This window comes from Tamandua tetradactyla, chromosome 10, assembly GCF_023851605.1.
Source record: "Tamandua tetradactyla isolate mTamTet1 chromosome 10, mTamTet1.pri, whole genome shotgun sequence".
Lineage (NCBI taxonomy): Eukaryota > Metazoa > Chordata > Mammalia > Pilosa > Myrmecophagidae > Tamandua > Tamandua tetradactyla.
In genome coordinates, this window is record NC_135336.1 from 19564117 (window position 1) to 19588603 (window position 24487).

Genomic DNA, 24487 nt, shown 5'->3' on the forward strand with positions numbered 1-24487 from the left:
ACTAGGAATAAATCTGCCAAAAGGGTGTGCCTTAGTTTCTCAGCTGCTAAATAAATACCATACAGTTGATGGGTTTAAATAGGGATTTATTGGCTCACAGCTTTAAAGCTAGAAGTCCAAAATTGAGTCTTCTGCAAGGCAGTGCTTTGTCCTCGAAGTCTGTTTTTTTCTGGGGCTGGCCGGCAGCTGACCTTGGGTCTTTGGCTTTCCTGTCAGTTGGTGGTGCTCATTGCAATATCCTCTCCTTTCTCCTCCAGGTTCCATTGACTTCCAACTTCTCCTCTACTGGCTTTATGGCTCTACATGTGGCTATATACTCCAGTAATAGTATTAAAGTCCAACCTCATTTAGTTGGGCCACACCTCAACTAAAGTTAACTCTTCAAAAAGATCCTATCCACAATAAGTCCACACCACAGGAATGGATTAAGATTAAGAACATATATATATATATTTTTTGGTACATAATTCAACCTCCTATGAAAGTGCAAGACTTCTAAACTGAAAACTACAGAACATTGTTAGAGAAATTGAAGAAAGCATAAATAAATGGATGGACATAAAGTGTTGATTTACAGATGACTGTTGTTAAGCTGTCTATCCCCCAAATTGGTCTATAGGTTGGATGCCATTCCAATTAAAATCCCATCAGGGGTGTGCTTGTGTGTGTGTGTGTTTGGAGAGAGAGAGAGACAGAGAGACACACAGAGGTGTCTAGATCAGTGAAGGGAGAACTTTCAAACTGATTTCTAAAACTTACGTGGAAAAGGCAGAAGCCAGAAATAGTTAAGACAGCCATGGCACTGGCAGACGTACAGTGCTGGATATCAAGATATGCATAATATAATATTACATAGTATAGTATATACCAGTGTAATGAAATATATATTATAAAGCTGGTAATTGTTTTGGTTGGCACTGGAAAGGTAAAGAGACGAGAGGAGCAGTATATAGAGTGCAGAAACAGACCTGCACCACATATTCACTTGATTATCAGCAAAGATGCTACCATAATGATGCAGAGAGAAGATGATCTTCTAAGTTAATGTTGCTGCATATATGGGGAAAATTAATCTTAACTTATGTTACATCATCCACAAGAATAAACTCTGGACAGATTGTACATCTAAATGTAAAAGGTAAAATAAGAAAACCTCTGTTAGAAAACAGTTTTTTCACATTCGGTATGAGGAAAATTTTCTTAAATAGAATACGGAAAGTGCTAATCATAAAAAAATTCTGATATATTAGCTTACTTTAACATTAAGTCTGTTCATCAAAGACCCAAGAGAGTGAAAAACCTAATCCTGAGAAATATGTATTATTACAAATCTATTTTAAGAAAAAGACAAGCTATTAGAAAAGTGGGCAGAAAGCTTGAATGAACATTCGCCCCAAGGCAAAAAAAAAATCCACATGGTCAATAAATACGTAATAAAGATACTCAACTTCATTAATCATTAGAAAAAATGTTATTTAACATTGCAATCTGATATCACTTGTATGTACCCCAGAATGGCTAAAATGTACAATGCAGGCAGCATGAAGTACTTGCAGGATGTGGAGCAATTAAAACTCTCATACACTGCTGGTGGGTCTGTAAATTGGTAAATCCATTCTGGTAAACTGTACATACCACGACTGAACATAAAAATACCCTATGTGCTGTTATTTCCACTATTAGCCATATACCCTATGTTTATGTGTACATTTCTATATATTTTTTTTTACTTTTTTATTGTATAGTATAACATATATATAAAGCAAAGAAAGAAAAAAGCAGTAGTTTTCAAAGCACTCTTCAACAAGTGGTTACAGGACAGATCCCAGAGTTTGTCATGGGCTACCATACCATCATCTCAAATTTTTCCTTCTAGCAGCTCCAGAACATTGGAGGCTAGAAGGAATAAATACATATTTTTTATCATAACAATCGACTTTTTTGCGCGTGTGTGAAAAATAACGTTTATACAAAAAAAGCAGTATATTTCAAAGCACACTGTAATAATTAGTTGAACAAATTTCAGAGTTTGGTATGGGTTACAATTCCACAATTTTAGGTTTTTACTTCTAGCTGCTCCAAGATATTGGAGACTAAAAGAAATATCAATATAATGATTCAGCAGTCATACTTGTTTAATGTGTACATATTTTAACCAAGAGACAAGAATATTGCAAGAATGTACAAGAATATTAAAACAGCATTGTTAGTAATAACCCAAAACTGGGAGCAACTCAGATTTCTATAAACAGTAGAATGAATAAGTCATGATATATTCATATAATGAAGTACTGTACATCAATGAAAATGAGCAGACTTGCTAGACACCACATTGTGAATAGATCTCAAAAGCATAATGTTGGGTAAAAGAAGGCAGACGCAAAGGAGTATGTACTGTATGATTCCACTTATGTGAAGTTCAAAAACAAGACAAAACTGTGTTAGGAATCAGGACAGTGAATATGGTGGAGGCAGTGAAGATGCTTCTACAGTGTTCACAATGTTCTATTTCTTGATTGGGATGCTGAGGTTACACAGCAAAAACTTGAAAAGTTCATCAAGCTGTACATTTATGATGTGTACATTTCAATAAAATGAAATATATGGTGAAGATACCTTCTATATACTTTTGTGTGTTTAAAATTTCTATAATAAAAACTTAATTAAAAGGCAAAATTAACTGTGGTTTGAAAGTCTAGATATTAGTTATCTTTAAGAGGTTAGTGAGCAGGGGCTGCAAGTGGCATTTGGGAGGTAGTGGTATTGTTCCATTTCTTGGTATGAGTGCTGGCTACATGAATTGGTACACTTGGTGAAAGAAAATTCATTGAACTGTAATTATGAATTGTTTACTTTTCTCTGTGACTACTATTATGCTCCAATATAAAATTTACTTGAGTAAAATAAGAAAAGGAAGGAAGGAAGCAAGAAATAATGGAAGATATTAGATGAAACAAAATCTGTTAGATGCTAATTATTGAAACTGAGAGATAAGTATATGAGGCCTCATTATTTTCTTCTCTAAGTTTTATTATGCTTGCAAATACCCAAAATAATAGTGATAAACCATTGAACAGAAAGCAGATAAGCAGTTGTTGGGAGGGGAGAAGTGACAGAGGAAAGGGGAAGGGATTACAGAGAATAGCAGGAATCTGTGGTTTTGAGTAAGTTAATTGTCTATGTTGTGATGATGGTTTTGAGGATGTATAAATTTGCCAAAACCGAATAATGTCAAGAAGAAAACTTAGGCTCCTATCATTCTAACTACTGTCATTTTCCTGGAAGAGGATCAGATACTCGTTATTTATTAAATGAGTTGATGAAAGCCTGGGATGCTACTTCTTACATTATCGTTCCACACTTTGGGGCTCCCCTAAGATAAACTATAAGGAGATATAGTGCTGAAGCAGCTTTTATGGAGAAGAAGACTACCTGGGGTACAGTCCTGGGCTTAGTTTATTAGTACCATGGCCTTGGGCAAAATCTCCCTTATCTGGATTTGTGGAGATAATTTAATTGATTGACAGGAATAGACATTATTGAAATGTGAGAGTGCCCAGAAGGTGCTTGGCACATAGTAGATGCTTCATAAAATTTAAGATAGAAATGAAAAAGAGGCATTGTAGATAAGATTTTAAGTTTCACCTGCATTTTCAGTTTATTCCTTAAAAAATAGTGCTTGAAACAATACTTCATGCCGTATTCCTAGAACCTATAGTGCTTGTTTGTTCTCTTCAAATATTTAAGCAGCATTCATGCTGAATGCTCACATTAGAGCATTTAAGGCATCATTCTCAAACTCACTGTACATGAAATAAAAGTATAGAATGCAGTTTATACGGAAAGGCAGACCATTTTATTGCTGAATATTAGAGACAATTATAAGGGAAGGGTGGATAAAAACCCAAAGGGTCCTGATTACGGCTGTGGTTAGGAAAAAGTATTGTAGTGATGAAAAGAATATGTTATTGAGTGATGGGTCCTTCATCCTCTGATACCCTGGTTAATTAAAAAATAAAAAGGCTGGTGTGCACTTACCCAGTTTTTTAATGAGGAGAGATCCATATATAAGAGAGAAGAGCTGATGAGAGAATTTTCTTTACTGGATTCGATATAGAGGATTCGGTATAGAGTTACCCAATTTGGTGACCCCCTTATGTGTTTAATAGGGATCTCACTGTTTATCTCTTATATTAGAACACTTGTTTTCAGGAGGTGTATGGAAGGTAGGTTTATATCAAGCTCACAAGCAGATAAGATGAATTTAAAATGTTAGTAGGATAATGTTTAATTAGATTACTGTTTTAAATCTGTTTTATATTTTGGGGTGCTAACTTAGATTTGTTTGTGGTAGAGTCACACAGACATGCCCACATAGCCATTTCACTAATTTTTAAAACATTATTGAGGTACATCTTTAGAAGATAATCTTGGGTGTCATATTCCTGAAATATAGTTTTTAGAAGATTAGAAAATAGTTCAGTCACATATAAATGGTATTTACTCTGTAAATTAACATTATTTTAACTAGGTCTTTAACACCTAGGTGTCATCACTGAGCCATCAATTTAGTTTTAATGTGTTTAGATACTAGTGCTAATTGTGTACTGACTATATACTTTGACAGAAAAATGAGGTGTGGAAATTGCCGTAATTGTACAGTGTTCAACTTATTTTCAGAATCAGGACTGTTTTTTTCAACGTGTGGCTAAGAGTTTGCTCGCATTAAAAGTAACAGATCATTCTTCAGTGTTGTCTGCTTTATAAAATAAAGCATAAAAAAAAAACCACCTAACTTTCAGAAACCAAGAAACAGTTCCCTTCCTCTCATTTACTATTTCATCCCAAGGAACCCTAGGACTAGACTACTTTAAAAATTACAGTGTAAATGTGTAATTTCATAGCTCTACAAAAGCAAAGCAAAGAAACCTAGAAAAAGTGGAAGAATTCTATTTTCATTTTCTTGGTGGTGGTGGAGAGGGGTGATCCCAAACTTTTTGCATAAGGAAACGGACAAATATCACCAGTGTTTCTAAAGTTTAAATGCAGCAGTTGAAGTTTCTCCCTGCCCTCCAATTCTAGGAAAAGAAAATGATTCTATACTAAAAAGGTGGGTTTTAACGGATTTGCTACTTAGAATTGTTTCTTTCATTAGTTATCTTAAGACCTTTTCACTTTTATTTTTTTTTAACCAGTTTTATTTAACTGGTATGTTTTCATGTTACTGTGGCTAGCTTAAGAATTTTTGTTTAGTATAACCTGTTCTAGCTTCACTGGTCATTAATCTCTGGTGATTTCTCATGTAATTTCATACATAGTAAATGACTTTTTCTAGCTTGATAAATGATCTTTCTGACCTCCTGGAAGGACTGTATGCCAAAGATATTTTTAAATTTTCTAATGTTCTAGGCAGATTATGGGATGTGTGGATTCTAACCCTGCTCTTCAAGAACTCCAGTCAGCGCAGCCCCAGGACTAAAGAACATGCTAAGCAGAGAGTTAGGCATGGATTTATTGTTTATGAATAGGAAAAGATCTTGCCCAATGGCAGCCATCCAGAAAACCGAAGTCAGTGCTTCACAGAGGGGCAGGGAGTGCAAGGGGCAGCTTATAAGGGTTTAGGACAAACATTCCATAGGGTGTGAGAACAGTTTTCAGCAGAATCTCATGACACAAGAGCTGGAGGGTTTTTTGATCAAGAGGGAAGATTTTTTTTGGTTTTTGTTTTAACATTTTTAAATTGTGAAATATAACATATATATATATATTATATATGCAGTAAATTTCAAAGTACATTGTTAACAAGTAATTATATTCATTTGTTAAATCTTGTCTTCTCTGAAATAACTCCTCCTTCTCCTTTGATCCTTCTCCCAGTTTTTAGGGGGTATTTGGGCTATGCCCATTCAAATTTTTTCCTGTTGGAAAGGATAATCAGTAATATGGGATGGGGGGTAGAACTATTTGATGTTCTTAGAGAGGTTGGCCCCTCTGGACTTCAGGATTTATCTGGCCTAGGAACCCATCTGGAGGTTATAGGTTTCTATAAGTAATCTCAGTGCTTAAAACTTTTGTAGAATCTCACATAAAGCCCTAGGTGTTCTTCAGGGTTGATAGGAATGGTTTTAGCAAGCCCTGGTAATTAGCAATATATAGTGGAAGCTGGCATTAGAGTAGTCCCCAAAATAACATCTCATCTCTGTTTGAGCTCTCTTAGCCACTGTTACCTTATTTGGCTACATTTCTTTTCCTCCTTTTGGACAGGAAGGCAGGTGCCAGGGCCAGGCTCATCTCTGTCCCATGTTACCAGGGAGACTTTCATCCCTGGGTGTCATGTCCCACATGGGGGAAGGGTTATGATTTTCCTTGCAGAGTTGGGCTTAGAGAGAGCGAGGCCACATATGGGCAACAAAAGAAGTAACTTTTAGGCATAACTATAGGTAGGCATAGGTTCTCCATTACAGAAATAAGTTTGATTAGAGCAAGCCTCAAGATCAAGGGCATGGCCTTTTGACTTAGGAGTTTTTAATGTTTGAGAGATTATCAGGTTTCCCTGGTGGAAAAGTTTAATAGCTTTGTAATTTTTCTCCATTCATTAAGAGACATTGCCCAGCTTACTCTGGGATGTATCCAGGTATTACATTAAGCTATATAGAATTATAAGCCCTTGTTTCCATTCTGGGCTCCAAGTTTTTGAGTTGTTTAAATGAACTCACCAGTCTGGTTGAATTAGATTATGTGTTACAAAAATAAAAGGTTTTGGACAAAATAAACCTCTCTTCCTTTGGTCTCATACAGTATAATGTTTTAATGTATAAACAGTATCATCCTTTATCCTATATTCTGATTTACCTTAGTTCCTACCAGATTGGATTCGTTCATACCTCTGATTGAAGCCTGATCTCTTTTGTGGTTTCCGTAACAGTTGTTTTATGTAGCAGTGCTGACGGGAGTTTTAATGCTTATTTACCATACTATCTGTACATTCTGCACCGTCCCCCTCCCCACCCCTCTGGAGGTCTGATAACCTTTAACTTTTGTCCTGGTCATTGTAGGTGGCTACATGCAATAACTTATTCTCAATATGGAGAGGGGGCCCGGTATCTGGGTCTCCATATGTGGTTTATTATTTCAGTCATTCTTGTCTTACCTTTTCCTGTTTATTGTCTTGTTTAAGGATAGTTTCATTAGGGTTGTATAGCTCAGTTATTGGGTTATAGCAGTAATCATTATGTAAATATAAATAGTAATCATTTGTTATCAACTTTTTTTCTGTTTTTAACAGCTAACATATATAACATATATATATATATATTATATATATAGTATATGACAACATACTAGGCCTTGTTCATAAATTAGTACTTTACATGGATTATCTCAATTAGCATTTGTTTCTGAGATATGGGATGTTATTATTTCCATTTTACAAATGAGAATATCAAGTATTCAGTGTTTAAATAACATGTTCAATTTCTCACTGTTAAGAAATGGTGAGACCAGCATTCAAACCCAGCTAGTCTATCTATGGAGCCTGAGCTTTTTTTTTTCTTTTATGTGAAAAATAACATATATACAAAAAAGCAATACATTTCAGGGCACATCACAACAGTTAGTTTTAGAATAGATTTCAGAGTTTGATATGGGTTACAGTTTCACAATTTTAGGTTTTACTTCTAGGTGCTCTAAGATACTGGAGACTAAAAGATCGATATAATGATTCAGCAATCATACTCAATCGTTAAACCCTACTTTCTTTGTATAGCTCCACTATCACCTTTGATCTTCCTCCCACTCTTTAGAGTTATTTGGGCTTTGCCTATTCTAACATCTTATGTTGGGAGGGTCTATTGACACTATGGGATAAGAAGATGAAACTAGTTGATATTCTGGAGAGGCTGGTCAGCATTTCAGGACTTATCAGTCCAGGGACCCATCTGAAGTTTGTAGGTTTACTCTAATGCATGGAACCTCTGTAGAATCTTATATAATACCCTAGGTTGTTCTTAGAATTGGCAGGAATGGTTTTGGTTGGGGTTTGGTAAGTTATGGTAGGTAACAATGTCTAATTGCTGCTTGTGTAAGAGTGACCTCCAGAGTAGCCTCTTAACTCTATTTGAACTCTCTCAGCCACCGATTTCTTATTTCTTACACTTCTTTTTCCCCCTTTTGGTCAGGATGGCATTGTTGATCCCACGGTTCCATGCCCAGACTCATCCCTGGGAGTTATCTCCCAAATTGCCAAGGAGACTTTGATCCTTGGATGTCAGGTCCCACATAGGGAAGAGGGCAGTGATTTCACTTGCAGAGTTGGGCTTAAAGAGAGAGAGAGTGGCCACATCTGAGCAGCAAAAGAGGTCCTCCAGAAGTAACTCTTACACATACCTATAGATAGGCTAAGCTTCTGCACTACGTACATAAGCTTCACAAGAGCAAACCTATTGATTTGGATGTCCCTAATGTTTGACACAGTATCCAGGGTTTCCCTGGTGGTAAAGTTTAATAGTTCCATATTTGTTCTCCCATCCCTCAGGGGACTTTGCCAGTACTTTTTTTTATTTTGTCAATACTTTTTGTTTATCTGTTTAATATACTCTGAGATGTATCCAGGCATTACATTAAGCTATACAGGATTAGCAGCCCTCATTCTGGCCTTCCTATGTTTGGGTTGTTTAAATGACCTCCCCAGACAGGTTGAGTTAGATTATGTGCCTCAGAGAATTTAGGTTCTGGACAAAATAAACCTTTATTCCTTTTGTCTCAAAAGAGTAGATGAGGTTCTAAAATACAGACAGTGTCTTCCTTACCTCTGCATTCTGAATTACCTTAATCCCAACCTGATTAACTTTGTTCTTATCTCTAAATGCCAGGTTATACATACATAAAACAGCCTCTCAAAATCCAGAAATTAAAATTACCACTCTGGACTAAATGTGACTGCTATAAGAGCTTACAATCGAGAGCCTGCACTCTTAAATAGTGTTTTAGATTGTTGTCATGTTAGTGTAATATATGTTATATTTGTTTATTTTCTTTTATATTTGAACATTTTTATGACTTATTAAGGATGGAAAATATCTTGTGATGTGTACTGAGCTACATAAATTTTTTCCTAGGTGTTGTGATCATTTTTTAGCTTAGATTTTATAAAAAATTATGAAAATAATTTTCACTTACATTCTGATTAATAAGAATAGTAGCTGTTACTGTTTTACTATAAAGTGCTTTGCATACACTATCACAACAAAAAATTAATTTAGGGGAGGTTTGGGAGAAATATTTTAGGAGAAAGTGATCCTTGAGATGAGAAAAAGCATTGTAAGTTCTAGGAACTTACAACCCACTGTGTTTTTCTTTTTGTTTTTTTAATTGTGATATATAACATAAATATTTAAAAAATGCTGAAGTTCAAAGTACATTTTAACAAGTAGTTATAGAACAGATTTGAAAGTTTACTGTAGGTTACAGAGCCATGATTTCAGATTTTTCCTTCTAACTGTTCCAAAACACTGGAGACTAAAAAGAAACATCAGTATAATGATTTTATAGTCATATTCATTTGTTAAATCCTAACTTCTGTGTTGTAATTCCTCTTCCTCCTTTGATCTTTCTCCCACTTTTTCGGGATATTTGGGTTATGCCATTCTGACTCTTTTTTTCTGTTGAAACGAGGTGTTGACAATATGGGATGGGGGATGAAACTGGTTGGTATTCTCAGAGATTCTGGCACGTCTGAATTTCAGCCCTAGGAGCCATCTGAAGGTTTTTGAAAAGTAAGCTAACGTGTGCAGCTTTTGTAAGATCTCATAGAGCCCTGGGTGTTCTTTAGGGTTAATAGGAATGATGTTGGTTGGGGTTTAGCAAACCGTGGCAATTAGCAATATCTAACTGAAGCTTACATAAGAGTATCCTCTAGAATAGCCTCTAAACTCTAGTTGAACTCCCTTAACCACTGATACCTTATTTTGTTACATTTCTTTCCCCCTTTTTGGTCAGAAAGGCACTGTTGATCCCACTGTGCCGTGGCTAGGCTAATTCCTGGGAGTGATGTCCCATGTTGCCAAGGAGACTCGCACTCCTGGAAGCCATGTCTCACTCGTGGGAAGGGTAGTGATTTTACTTGCAAAGTTGGGTTTGGAGAGAGAGAGGCCACATATGAGCAACAATAGAGGTTTTCTGAAAGTAATTCTTAGGCACAATTATTCTAGGCTTAGCTTCTCTATTATAGAAATAAGTTTCATAAGAGCAAGCCTCAAGATTAAGGGCTTGCCTAATAATTTGGGAGTTGCTAATGTGAAAGCCCATGTTGTCAGAAAGTCACGGGGAGTGAGGGTGGGGCATGTAGGATGGAAGAGGTAGATAGATTGTGAAGAAAGATCAAACTTGAGAGAAAGGAGAGGATCAGATGATAGAGAAACCAGTTTTTATTGTACTCTAATAACACTGGAAGGCTCTCATCAGCTGTTGACAGACCGTTAAGGAGGAGGATATTATAATAGTCCGGGCTAGAGGGTTATGTTATCTTGAACTTTGGTGATGATGGTGAGAATTAGAGATGTGGATAGATTGGTCAGATATTTAGTAGGTAGAATCAGTTGGGCCTATAAATTGGTTGGATATAGAGAGGATAGAAAGAAAAGTTCTGCAGTCCTCTGACTTGTACAACTATGTAGTGGTGGTGCCATCAATAGAAATAGGGAATTTGGAGAAGGACTAAGGTTGAGGTTGAAGATCACGTTTAATTTGGGTTGTGAAGTATTTGAGGTCCCTGAGTGTCACAGAAGCAAGTTGAGTTGACTTTGACAATTTGGTATAGAGTGCAGATTTGAGAGTAAAGCTATGGGAATATATGAGCTTCCCTCCTACCAAAGAAAATAATATAGAATGAGAAAACAAGAAAGCTTACAAAGAAAGAAGCCTTTGAAAAACTAAAACATTCATGATTAGAGAGAGGAAAGTAGTTCAGGAAGAGCACTGAGAATGAGCATTCAGAGAGGCTGAAGGCTTTAATGTGGATGTCTTAGAAACCAAGAGAAGAGCAAACATCAGGAAGTAAAGGATTGCTTGAGTTGGGTGCTGTTCTTAGATCTCCTAAGATAACTGAAAAGTTTTGGTTGAATTTGGTGACATGTAATTTGTGAGTATCAAGAACCATTTTGATAGGGTTGTAACTGCAGAATCCAGATTGGCATGATCTGTAAGGGAGAAAAAGGTTAGTTGAAACTGTCAAAAATCAGATTAATATGTTAAGACATAGTGGGCTACTTTAGTCATAAAACGTATGTCCTTGCAACTTTTTTGATAAAATTTATACTACTTATTTATAAGAGTCTTGTAAAAAGCTGAGCTTTTGCAGTGTTAGCCTTACCAGGAGGAAATACCACAGTGGAAAATATGTGTGGTCTCAGAAGAGAAATTCCAGAGCCCTTAAGTATTGGAAGATTACCATTAGTGAGATACCTTGGAATTGTTTTGTTTCATGTTATTGCTTTCCTGAATATAAAAACACATAAATTTCTTAGTACTTTCCAAGTAGGTTTTTCCTGTCAGTCTTTGCACCTGAGTGCTATTCTGGTAGTAAGATTCAGTTGTCAACTTGGCCAGGTAAGGTATCTAGTTCTGTTGCTGTGAACATAAGCCAGTGGTACGCTGAACCTCATCTGTTGCTCATTACACCTGCAGTCAGCTAAGAGGGTGCCTGCTGTAATGAATGATGTTTGATTTAATTGGCTGGTGCTTTAATGTGGAGAGTTCAATGTAGCACAGCCTAAGCAGCTCAGCATACCTCATCTCAGCACTCACAGCTCAGCCCAGGACTTTGGAGATGCAGAAAGAAATCACCCCCGGGGAAAGTTGTTGGAACCCAAAGGCTTGGAGAGAAGGCCAGCAGAGATCACCCTGTGCCTTCCTTCCCATGTAAGAAAGAATCTCAGTTGAAAGTTAGCTGCCTTTCCTCTGAAGAACTAATGAAATAAATCCCCTTTAATTCAAAGCCAACCTGTCTATGGTGTGTTGCATTCTGGCATGTAGCAAACTGAAACAGCTATATAGGTTGTCTTCCTTTTCCAGTGCAGGGGTTCTCACTGTCAAGGAGAAAATCAATAAAGTGGTCTTTTCCAAAAAGGCATTTCATTTAGGCATTTTTCTTTTTCTTAGAGAAATATGTATCAGTCATTTTATTTTCATTTTTGTTCAAGACGAGGAAACATACAGTTACCAAAGCCAAGAATAAGATATAGAGCCCACTGTCTTGCCTACTTTTTAATGTAGCACTTGAATATAGTAGCCCACAGAAGTAGACAACAGAAAAATATTATAGTTATAAAAATCATTTTTGTGAACGAATGTGATTGTAAACTTGGAAAACCCAAGAGAGTCAACTGAAAAACTACTCCAAATGTAAATTTATTAAAATAGCAGTAAACAATGTCCTTTAGACATATATACATACATTTATACACACACACACACACAAAATTGAAGATACAATGGAAGAAAATAACCTTTTTTACAATATCAACAACAAACAAAGATTAAGTAACTGGAAATAAATCTAACAAGAAATGTGGGAAATCCCATATGAAGAATCATAAGCATATTACTTAGGACTTTAAAGGAAACTTGATCCAGTGAAAAGGCATACCCTTTTCTTCATTGAAGACTGACATCATAAGCAGATCACTTTTCAGTAGTGAACATAAACATTTAAGACAAACCTTCCTTCCCCTTCAATACTAGATAACTAATTTCGAAGTTTATATGGAAAGTGGATAAACAAGACAACCAGAAGAACAAGGGAAGAGAGCAATATGGGGGATTAGTCTTACTAGGAGATAAGTATTTTATGATAGCTTAATACTTAAAACATTTTGATTCTGTCTTATGAATAGACAGAAGAGTAGAATAGAAGTCTAGAAATAGACTCAAGAAACTTATTAGTGTATGATTATGATAAAGACATTTGATAAAGAAAAGACAAACTTCAATAAATGGTGCTGGGCAAACCAGATTATCTGGAAAAACAAGGTTTTAACCATACCTCATATTTTATCTCAAGTGCGCTCCATATGTACCAGAGATTTAATGTGAAAAATGAAATTATAAATATACTAGTGAAAATATAGGCAAATGGGAGTGGAAAAGTCCTTTTTAAAGAGCACTCAAAGTCTGATAGTCATAAAATGTTGATAAATTTAAGTACATAGAAATTTAAAATCCCAACAGTCAAACAAGTGCAACTGTACCAAAAAAAAAAGGCTGAGGGGTGGGGTAGGGAAACAGAAACGTATTACAGACAAATGACCAGTTTCCTTTATAAAGCTCTCACAAATCATCAAGGAAAATGCCACCAACTCATTGGAAAAGTGGATAAAAGATATGAACAAACGGTTCACCAAAATGAAATGTAAAATGGCTCAGCCTCATACGGAAATATTTTTTTCACCCATTAGATAAATAATCATCAAAAAGTTTCACAACATACTAGTATATGGCAGAGTTATAGGGAAAAGTCACTCATACATGACTGGCAGGGATATAGAGTAACGACACCTCTTTTGGAAACTGATTTAGCCATATATTTGATGAGAAATATACTTGACCAGAAATTCTGTTTCTGTTTATTTATCCCATGTCTGTATTTGCAGGTATATAAATTAATGTGCTTACAAAGTTATCTATTGCAACATTCCTGATAATAGCAAATGATTGGAAGCAATAGGCCAAATAAATTACACTACGCATATCTATCCATCAGTGAAATATTGTCAGCTCTTAGAAAGAGTGCGGTAGCTCTTTTTCTACTGAACAAGACCTCCAAGATAAATCATTAACTGAAGAAAACAAGATGCGGCACAGTGAATAAAATGTACTGTCTTTGTATAATGAAGGAAACAATTAGGGAAAAAAATGTCTTTATTTCTGCTTGTGTTTGCGTTAAGAAAGTTTGGAAATACACGCACATGCACACATACACAAATACAAATGAATAAATGCCTTTACTTTTGGGGGAAGGACACAAAGGTAGGAGGAATTTTCCCTGTACACCATTTTACAGTGTTTCGATTGTTTTTTTTTTACACCCATGTAAGAATATTACTGAATCCGTAAACAAACAGGAATCTTAAAGACAAAAGACTTATGTCTACAGAGTGGCTAATTAGAAAGAGAGGTAGATGAGAAAAGATAAAAGAATGGAAGAGAGCAAAATTCAAACCAAAAGCAAAAGACATAAGAATAGAAAAAAGTGAGTAATTAAATATAATAAACGACTTTGAAGTGTGAATTTGCAGTTTATTCATATTTGGCTAACTTAATCATTATGGTGTTCTCTGGAATTTGGGAGGCTGTAAGAGGGATATTTTTAGCCACACAGGGACAGTTGTATACAAATTGCTGTTTGGGACTTAGTGTTTCTAATACTTTCATGCTAAAGGAAATTTCTTTTCTTTTCTTTTTTTTTTGAGAAAAACAGAAGCAAGACCTTTTTATATTAAACTATTCTACCTTGTTCCTGAAAAACAAACAAATCTAAGAATTGTGATACAAACAATGCATCCACTTTCGGAATAATCTTTTTGTTTTGCTTACCCAACATGCATGTAACTTTTTATTGCCCCAAATATAGTAAGTATAGATATGAAATATAAAATAGCAACATCATCTAAAATGTTCTTTATAAGATACAGCATCACATAAATTGCTTCAGTTATATTGCTACCATACTTAGCTTTTACTGGTTTATTTTCATTGTATCAAAAGTAAAAGGAATTGAAATAAAAACCATTTGGGTTTGATAACTGTATGAAAAGAGAAATATTATTTTATAAATCAGCAAATATTAATTACTATCAGATTGCTCTTCTATATGTGACACTCTACAATGCCAAGCCATAGTTCTTCAGCGTACAAAGTTCAGTATTGTAGACCCAGGAAACATTCCATATATGTTTCTTAATGATAACAATGTGGTTGTACAAAGTAAATATCCTTAAGGAAATAAATAACACCTGCTACTTTTATTAAACATAAACAGGAAGGAAATTTCTTAATTTTGCTTTTTGTTAAATGTTTAAACTGTTAATTCTATGTCATCTATTAGAATGTAGCAGATAACTTAAACACGGATTTTCTCCAGTTTATTTTGGGTTTAATTGTGAGCTCCTTGAGGGAAGGCATCATTTCTCATTCACTTTGCATGCTGTCAGTTGTGTTTTATGGTATTTTTCTGAATTCACACATCAAAAAATTCTTCCCTGTAATAAAAGTGTACATTTCATTAGTTTTAGTATATGCACAGAGTTATGCAACAATCACCACTATTTAATTTTAGAATATTTTCATCACCCCAAAAAGAAAACTGGTACCTATTAGTAATCACTTTCCATTCTCTCTTCTCCTTCTCCCCCAGATCCTGGCAACTATTACTCTACTTTCTGTCTGGATAGATTTGCATATTCTGAACATTTTATACAAATTGGATCATATAATATGTAGACTTTTGTGATTGGCTTCTTTTGCCTAGCATGTTTTCAGTGTTAACTATGTTGTACCAGTACTTTCAGTCCCATTTATGGCTGAATAATATTCTATGTATTATTACTTAGGAACATTTGGGTTGTTTTGCTTTTGGCTATTACGAATAATGCTGCTATGAACTTTTGTATACACAGTTTCGGGTGAGCATATGTTTTAAATTCTCTTAGGTATAAACCTAGCAGTAGAATTGTTGAAACATATTGTAACTATATGTGTAGCATTTTGGGGATCCACCAAACTGTTTTTCAGTGTATTTGAACCATTTTACAGTTCCATCAGTTATGTATGAGAGTTTCCGTTTTTCTCCATCCTTACTAACACTTTTAATTGTCTGTCTTTTTTATTTTAGCATCCTAGTGGGTGTTAAATACTTGAATTGATATCTCCTTGTGGTTGATTTACATTTCCCTACTAATCAGTGATGTTCAGCATCTTTTCATGTGCTTACTGGCTGTTTGTATATCTTCTTTGGAGAAATGTCTATGCAGATCCTTTGCCCATTTTTAAATTGGGTTAATTGTCTTATTACTGTTGAACTGTGAGAGTTCTTTACATTCTGAATATAAGTATTTTATTAGATATATGATTTGCAAAAATTTTCTCCCATCCTGTGGGTAGTCTTTTCACTTTCTTATTGCCATCTTTTGAAATGCAAAAGTTTTAAATTTAAGTTTATTTATTTATTTTGGTTGCTTGTATTTTTGATGTCATCTAAGAAACCATTGCATAATCCAAGGTCATGAAGATTTTCTTCTGCACTTTTTCTCAGAATTTTTTAGTTTTAGCTCTTACATTAACTTCTAATGATCCAGTTTGAGTTAACTTTTGTATATGCTAGGGTAGGAATCCAGCTTCATTCTTATGTTTGTAGATATCGTATAGTCCTGGTACTATTTCTTGAGACCATTCTTACCTCCATTGAGTTGTCTTGGCACTCTTTTCAAATCAATTTGACATAAATGTAAGGGTTCATTTCTGGACTGTCACATCTGTTCCTTGATAATATGTCTGCTTTATGCCATTATCAAATTATCTTGATAACTTGAGCTTTGTAGTAAGGTTTGAATCAGGAAGTGTGAGTTCTCCAACTTTGGTCTTCTTTTTCAAGATTGTTGTATGCATTTCCAAATGAATTTTAGGATTATGTTGTCAATTTCTAAATTGAATTTGTAAATCAGTTTGGGAGTATTGTCACCTTAACAATATTCAGTCTTCCAATCTATAAATATCATGCAAAATTAATTCAATTCTAATCTATTCCCTAATTTTCTCTTTCATCCTTTCTCATTTTCGATAAGTTATTTAACTTCTTACTTTAGTGAGCTCTATATCCACATTCTCCATTTCAGATTCTGAACTGATACTTTCTTTTCCAAATGTATTTACCTGTACTCTTGTTCCCTTCTTGTCATGATTCCTCTGAGATCTCATCCTTTTTTGTGTGTGTGTGGAAAGGAAAACCATTTATTTAAAAAAAATTTTTTTTAAATACCAAAAAACACAAAGCAAATACAAACATTCCTATTTTGATCATTCCATTCTACATATATAATCAGTAAGTCACAATATCATCACATAGTTGCATATTCATCATCATCATTTCTTAGAACATTTGCATCTATTCAGAAGAAGAAATAAAAACGAAAACAGAAAAAAAAATTTTACATACCATACCCCCCTTATCCCTCCCTTTCATTGATCACTAGCATTTCAATCTAAAGTTATTTTAACATTTGTTCCCCCTATTATTTATTTTTATTCCATATGTTCTACTCGTCTGTTGACAAGATAGATAAAAGGAGCATCAGACATAAGGTTTTCACATTCATGAGTCTCATTGTGAAAGCTATATCATTGTTCAATCATCATCAAGAAACATGGCTACTGGAACACAGCTCTACATTTTCAGGCAGTTCCCTCCAGCCTCTCCATTACATCTTGACTAACAAGGTGATATCTATTTAATGCATAAGAATAACCTCCAGGATAACCTCTCGACTGTGTTTGGAATCTCTCAGCCATTGACACTTTATTTTGTCTCATTTTGCTCTTCCCCCTTTTGGTCGAGAAGGTTTTTCAGTCCCTTGATGCTGGATGTCAGCTCATTCTAGGATTTCTGTCCCACGTTGCCAGGAAGGTCCACACCCCTGGGAGTCATGTCCCACGTAGAGAGGGGGAGGACGGTGAGTTTGCTTGTTGTGTTGGGCTGGAGAGAGAGGCCACATATGTAACTACCCATTCTTAATAGTACTTATTTTTGAATGGATTGCCTCCTGTTGCTATCCTTTTTCATATTTTTTTCACTTCCCAGCTACCTTAATACAGGGCTTTTCCCTCAGCTTCTTTTGCTTTAATCTCCCATTCACTTGTTAACCCCTTATTCTTTGCCTTCTTGAAGCACTGTGTTATAGCAGACAAATACTGAATTAGATGCCAAAAGACATTAAGTTCTTCCCAGGTTCTTTGTCCAAGACTGCTAGCATTTCTTTACTTCAGTATTTCTTCCCTATAAAATGAATGAGTTGGTTTAGATTAGTTATGTTATCATATCTTTCTAGCCTCTGAACTTTGGTTCAAAAGAGATCTTAGTCTGAGCTCCAGTATTCAAAGGTGATGCTATTCTGTACTCATTTGTGGGAAGCAAGCTTAGAGTCTTTACCACACCCAGCAGTGATTCTTGTGGACCCCCATGAGACCCCCAGGAGCACAGTTTGAAAGCTACTGGAAAATGTCTTCAGCCTCTAATTTGGTAACTCTATAGAAATTACTTAAGTGACAGTCTTGAAAGTTTTAAATAATTTACTTGTTGCCAAATTATTTATTTTAAGCCTAATTCTCCTGGACACCTTATAGTATTTGAACCCCTAGTGCTTCTGTTATTTCCCCTTCCCCTCCAATTTTCTTTCCCTGATTTTAATCACACACACAGTCTCTCCAAGTGCTGCTCATTTCAGAGTCTAACTTTTCCAGGAAGGTTTTCCAGATCATACCAGCTCATAGTAAGGTTTTTTTTCACTAAGACTCTGTAATAATCATCATTTATGCCATTAATTTCACACTAAAATTGCACAAGGTGCTTGGGTAATTTGAGCTACATTGAGATAAATTAGGACAGATTCTGACCTACAGAAATGTAATCTAATGAAATAGTAGAGATGTACAAAATAATTGAGTTTAAAGTAATGAGTACCATATAGGTACAGATGAAGTTTTGTGAAAATTTAAAGAAAATGAAGCTATCTTTCTCCTGCAGAGGAGACAAGTTGGGTCTTTAAGGGAATGTATGTCTGAACATAGAGAAGTGAACATTCTTGACTGAAGGAGCAGAATGAATCAAGGCAGAGAGGTAGGGGAAAGTATGGATGGTAGGTATTTTGGTTTGACTGAAGAAAGGATTAAGAAGGAAAAACTTAGAAGATATAAAGTTGTAAAGGTAAAACAAAGCTGGACTTTGTTTTGTTTTGTTTTTGTAGTTATTTATTTTCTTGACTTTCAAAATATGTTGTAAACTTTTGGAGACCAGTAGTATGTCTTATATACTTTAGCTCTTACTGTTAGGTTATGGTAGAGGAGAAGTATTCAGTAAAATTTTGTTTAATATATGAAAAGCTATTTAGAAAAAGTAGATTATCAAACAAGAATTAGTCAAGATAACTTCTTGTCACATCTGTTTACTTAAACTGTATTTTTATCTATAAAATATATTTCAGATCTCCATGATAATTGTTTCTTATGCCTAAGAAGTCCTTAGGGGGTGGACAAAAATCTGGAATATGTCCAATTAATATCACTCCATTTAATTCATTTCCAAAAGGACAGGAGAAATGCTATTTGAATTGCTAAAAGAATCAGAATAAACATACATTACTTTTAAAACTTCATCTCTAATTTAAGTTCTATTTATAGCTTACTAAATTAGATTTTTAAGATCGTTTCCTGGCGCTCAAACTTTTTTACCCACAAGTATTTTTTAAAAGAAATTAAAAGTTGGAAAGGTATACTCAGAAATTGCTAGGTTATGTATAGGTAAAATTTTCTTTTTTCAATTAATTTTCTAAAATATTATTTGGTATGATTGAAAAACAGATGAGACATCAGCTACTTTTCTGAAACAATGTTCATATTGCCATAAATTCGTGGTATTCTTGGTATTTATGAAAGAGTATGGTATGTATACACATAATAGAAAGGCAGGGAAATTGAGTTTGCCTGTTTTCAGCTTTTCTTTCCAGTGGCGTATGGTAATCTTTTTAGTAAACAAAATATAATAGACAAGAAATGTTGTTATATTTTACAACAACAACAACACACAAAAAAAAAATGGTTAAAAAACTACAGGCAATTGTAGTAATATTAGAGAAAATAAATTCCTGAAATAAACAAACAAAAACTCAGCAGCCTGAAAAAAAGAAAAAAAATCAAGAGAAGTGAGATACTGGACAAGTTGCTTAATCTTTCTAATCCTTAATTTTCTTATCTATGTCTTTTCCACAGTATTTTGTGAGGGTTTGAACAATATAATGCTTGTGAAAACTTAGTTTGGCACTTTCATGTAGTATTTTATTTTGTTAAGAGTACTTGAACTGTCATAATTTAAGAGTTTATGTCTGTAAAATGTGACCAATATGACCTTAAAAACAATGTGTGAACAAAAAAAAATTTTTAATATTTATATATAATAGACAAATTAAATTGGAGGATAGATTTGGTTTAGGAGAACTTACTCTTTTTTCAGTTAAAGAGTAAATTATCTGAGAAAAAAAAAAGTAAATTATCTCAAGAACTTTCAAAAGCCGTTTATTTTAGAGATTTGTTATGGGAAAGCCATTATTTCACACTATTTGTTTTGTTTTAAACTTCTGTCACATACTAGGTGAAAAACCATTTCGCTGTGATGAATGTGGTATGCGATTCATTCAAAAATATCATATGGAAAGACATAAGAGAACTCATAGTGGAGAGAAACCTTACCAGTGTGAATACTGTTTACAGGTAAGAGGTGATTTGAAATTCTTCCATCCTAAATTAAATGATAAAATAGTTCTAATAAATTAAATTAGAAAATGTATTTACTACTAGAATCATTTGAAGAACTTCTCTAGAAAATTGACCCAGCAGATCAGTTTGTAAATGCTTGCTATTATACTTACATCTATTTTTATATTAATTTCTTTTTTCTTTTTTTCTTTTCTTGGTTGACCAAACACACAAAACCCACTACTGCCCTCTGAATTTGACAGTATTTTTCCAGAACAGATCGTGTATTGAAACATAAACGTATGTGCCATGAAAATCATGACAAGAAACTAAACAGATGTGCCATCAAAGGTGGCCTTCTGACATCTGAGGAAGATTCTGGTTTTTCTACATCACCAAAAGATAACTCACTGCCAAAAAAGAAAAGGCAGAAAACTGAGAAAAAATCAGGTGGGATGGATAAAGAGAGTGCTATGGACAAATCCGACCTGAAGAAAGACAAAAATGATTACTTGCCTCTTTATTCTTCAAGTACTAAAGTAAAAGATGAATATATGGTAGCAGAATATGCTGTTGAAATGCCACATTCTTCAGTTGGGGGGTCGCATTTAGAAGATGCATCTGGAGAAATACACCCACCTAAGTTGGTTCTCAAAAAGATCAATAGTAAGAGAAGTCTGAAACAGCCACTGGAGCAAAATCAAACAATTTCACCTTTATCCACATATGAAGAGAGCAAAGTTTCAAAATATGCTTTTGAACTTGTGGATAAACAAGCTTTGCTGGACTCAGAAGGCAATACTGACATTGATCAGGTTGATAACTTGCAAGAGGGGCCCAGTAAACCTGTGCATAGTAGTACTAATTATGATGATGCCATGCAGTTTTTGAAAAAGAAACGGTATCTTCAAGCAGCAAGTAACAACAGTAGAGAGTATGCGCTGAATGTGGGTACCATAGCATCTCAGCCTTCTGTAACACAAGCAGCTGTAGCTAGTGTCATTGATGAAAGTACCACAGCATCCATATTAGATTCACAGGCACTGAATGTGGAGATTAAGAGTAACCATGACAAAAATGTTATTCCAGATGAGGTACTGCAGACTCTATTGGATCATTATTCCCATAAAGCTAATGGACAGCATGAGATATCATTCAGTGTTGCTGACACTGAAGTGACTTCTAGTATATCAATAAATTCTTCAGAAGTACCTGAAGTCACCCAGCCAGAGAATGTTGGATCAAGCTCCCAAGCATCCTCATCAGATAAAGCCAACATGTTGCAGGAATACTCAAAGTTTCTACAGCAGGCTTTGGACAGAACTAGCCAAAATGATGCCTATTTGAATAGCCCGAGCCTTAACTTTGTGACTGATAACCAGACCCTTCCAAATCAGCCAGCATTCTCTTCCATAGACAAGCAAGTCTATGCAGCCATGCCCATCAATAGCTTTCGATCAGGAATGAATTCTCCACTAAGAACAACTCCAGATAAGTCCCACTTTGGACTAATAGTTGGTGATTCACAACACTCATTTCCCTTTTCAGGTGATGAGACAAACCATGCTTCTGCCACGTCAACACAGGACTTTTTGGATCAAGTGACTTCTCAGAAGAAAGCTGAGGCTCAGCCTGTCCACCAAGCTTACCAAATGAGCTCCTTTGAACAGCCTTTCCGTGCTCCATATCATGGATCAAGAGCTGGAATAGCTACTCAATTTAGCACTGCCAATGGACAGGTGAACCTTCGGGGACCAGGGACAAGTGCTGAATTTCCAGAATTTCCCTTGGTGAATGTAAATGATAATAGAGCTGGGATGACATCTTCACCTGACGCCACAACTGGCCAGACTTTTGGCTAAAAAAAATGTGTAAATAATACTGGCACTTTAGAACAGATTAATCAAGAGTGGGGTTACTCTGTAAGATGGAGTGCTGTACAGATTTAAGAGCAATGAGTTATATCAAGTTGAGCTGATATGAATAGCAAGATAATCCAATAACTGCATTTTGTTTGGTTAGTCAGCATTCTTTGAACTGCCTTACATGTTGTCACCTTTATAGAAGTAATGCATTACTTGTTTTAGATCAGAAACTTGCTATTCTACCTACACCAAGTTATAAAGGAAAAAAAAAAAAAAGGACTTTCGCACAATTGTTTCCTAATTGATACCATTGTACATTCTTAGGAGATTAGTAATTGTGTGAAATTTACTCATACTGTTTCTAAGTTTTTCAGCATAGTCATTGCACTTCAGCAGGGAATCTGAGTATATTTTACAGACAGAGTGAACTTAAAAGTTTAAATGTCAAGAGATTATGGCTTAAATAAATTAGTGTGTCCTATGGGGGAGAAAAGAAATCAAGAACCCACCTTTTAAAAAGAATGATATGCCATATACCCTTGATTTTTCATTTTGCATTATATTAACATGTTTTTTTTTTTGAAGGAAAAAAGTAATAAAAATCTGATAGTCTAAGACTCCACTATTTAAAAGCCTAATTACTTTCAAAATATGCATACTTTCAAAACTTTTACCAAAATACACAACTGTTGAAACATTTACTTCTCTTAGGAAGTATGCATATCAGTGTCAGTTTCTTTGTACAGTTGTATCTAGATATTTTTTATGATTTTTCATGTGCAGGTATCAAGGTTTTGAAGTTTTAGTAAAAAAATATTCTGTAGATTACATTCCCAAGAACATAATGCTTACACAAAATGTATATTCCACGTTTAAAGCTTAATTGTATTTTACTTTACATATATACTTCATTTAACATAGAGCACTTAGAATCTATTTGGTATTTTTGATTTCTCAACAAAAAAATTTTAGGTTTTTAGGTTTGATATGGTTGTGTCATAATCATCTCATAACTGACCATTTTAATTTGGGGCAAGACAAGGAAATTGGGGTATCTTTGGAGCTATAAAACCTGGTTTAATCCTTCTCTTTATAGAATCTTGATAGATTGGATAATTAGACAGTATCCAGAAAAACTAAAGAAATGGGCATTTTAATTGCTTATTTTATCTTGAGTTACTTTTTAATGAACACTGCTCATTACAATTTACAAACCAAAAGTGTTTACTAATTCTAGTAACTTCAATTTCTTTTTCAGCTAGATGAGTGATCGAAAACTTTTTGTTGCATTTCAAAATCTTAAATAAACTACAGACTTTATCCTTATACCATGAATGTTTTTTTTTTAATACTTTGTCTGAAAATAATACAGCATGGTACAATAAATAGTGATTATTTGTGTGTGTATATATATGTGTATATATGTGTGTATATACATATATGAACACACACTTTTCTGAAGAATGATGGTTTGAGTTACATGTTGGGCAGTTTTGATTTTTGGGAAATAACATTAGTTATATTGATTCTGTAATCCTCATTAATTTGTTCCAGTTTTTTGGTTTTCTTATTTAAAATTTCCACCATCTTTATCCCAATGCACACATACTGATATAGCACTAGTGATAATCTAAAATTTTAATAACCTTGGAAGATGAAACTTTATTGTTGTTAATTTCCATTCTAACCTTTATATTGGCCCTGTATATCTGCAGTCTTTGTTTCAACATAGAATGTGTTATCCATTTAAATTATTTTTTCTTGTATTTAATGTTATGTTTGAGACTGTTCTCAAAGAAAGAGAACAAAGAAGTATCCACCCTTACTTAACATCCTTCACATTTGTTTTGAATATATTGGTGTTTTATGATAAGGGATATTAATTATGCTTAATGTGGTTTCCTCTACATTTTGGTTATTAAGCTTTGCTTGGAATACTAGTTTTCGCATTTGACAGCTTTCTTTGCTGCCAAATTTTGAAAAGAACTAGATTTCCTTGAAGTGGATATTTAAATTCTGCCACTGTTAACTCTAAGATTGATCTGTGTTGTGTTACACATCACATAATGGCAAGAAGGCTTTGTTGAAGTGAGATCTTAAAAATGGAA

The 24487-nt window shown here is 34.6% G+C and overlaps 1 protein-coding gene across 4 annotated transcripts in view; it reads left to right on the forward strand.

Moving 5' to 3' along the window:
• Nucleotides 1-23705, forward strand: part of ZNF148 (zinc finger protein 148) — a 164304-nt gene extending 140599 nt beyond the window's left edge. For 2 of the 4 annotated variants that reach the window (XM_077118078.1, XM_077118079.1), the window contains 2 exons: nucleotides 20411-20529; nucleotides 20778-23705. In XM_077118078.1, coding sequence (XP_076974193.1) covers nucleotides 20411-20529; nucleotides 20778-22376 — 1718 coding nt within the window. In that variant the 3' untranslated portion in view covers nucleotides 22377-23705. Of the gene's footprint in view, nucleotides 1-257; nucleotides 2533-20410; nucleotides 20530-20777 lie in introns of those variants that run through there. The other 2 variants (XR_013158490.1, XM_077118080.1) reach the window with 1 other exon arrangement.
• The last annotated feature ends 782 nt before the right edge of the window (nucleotides 23706-24487 follow it).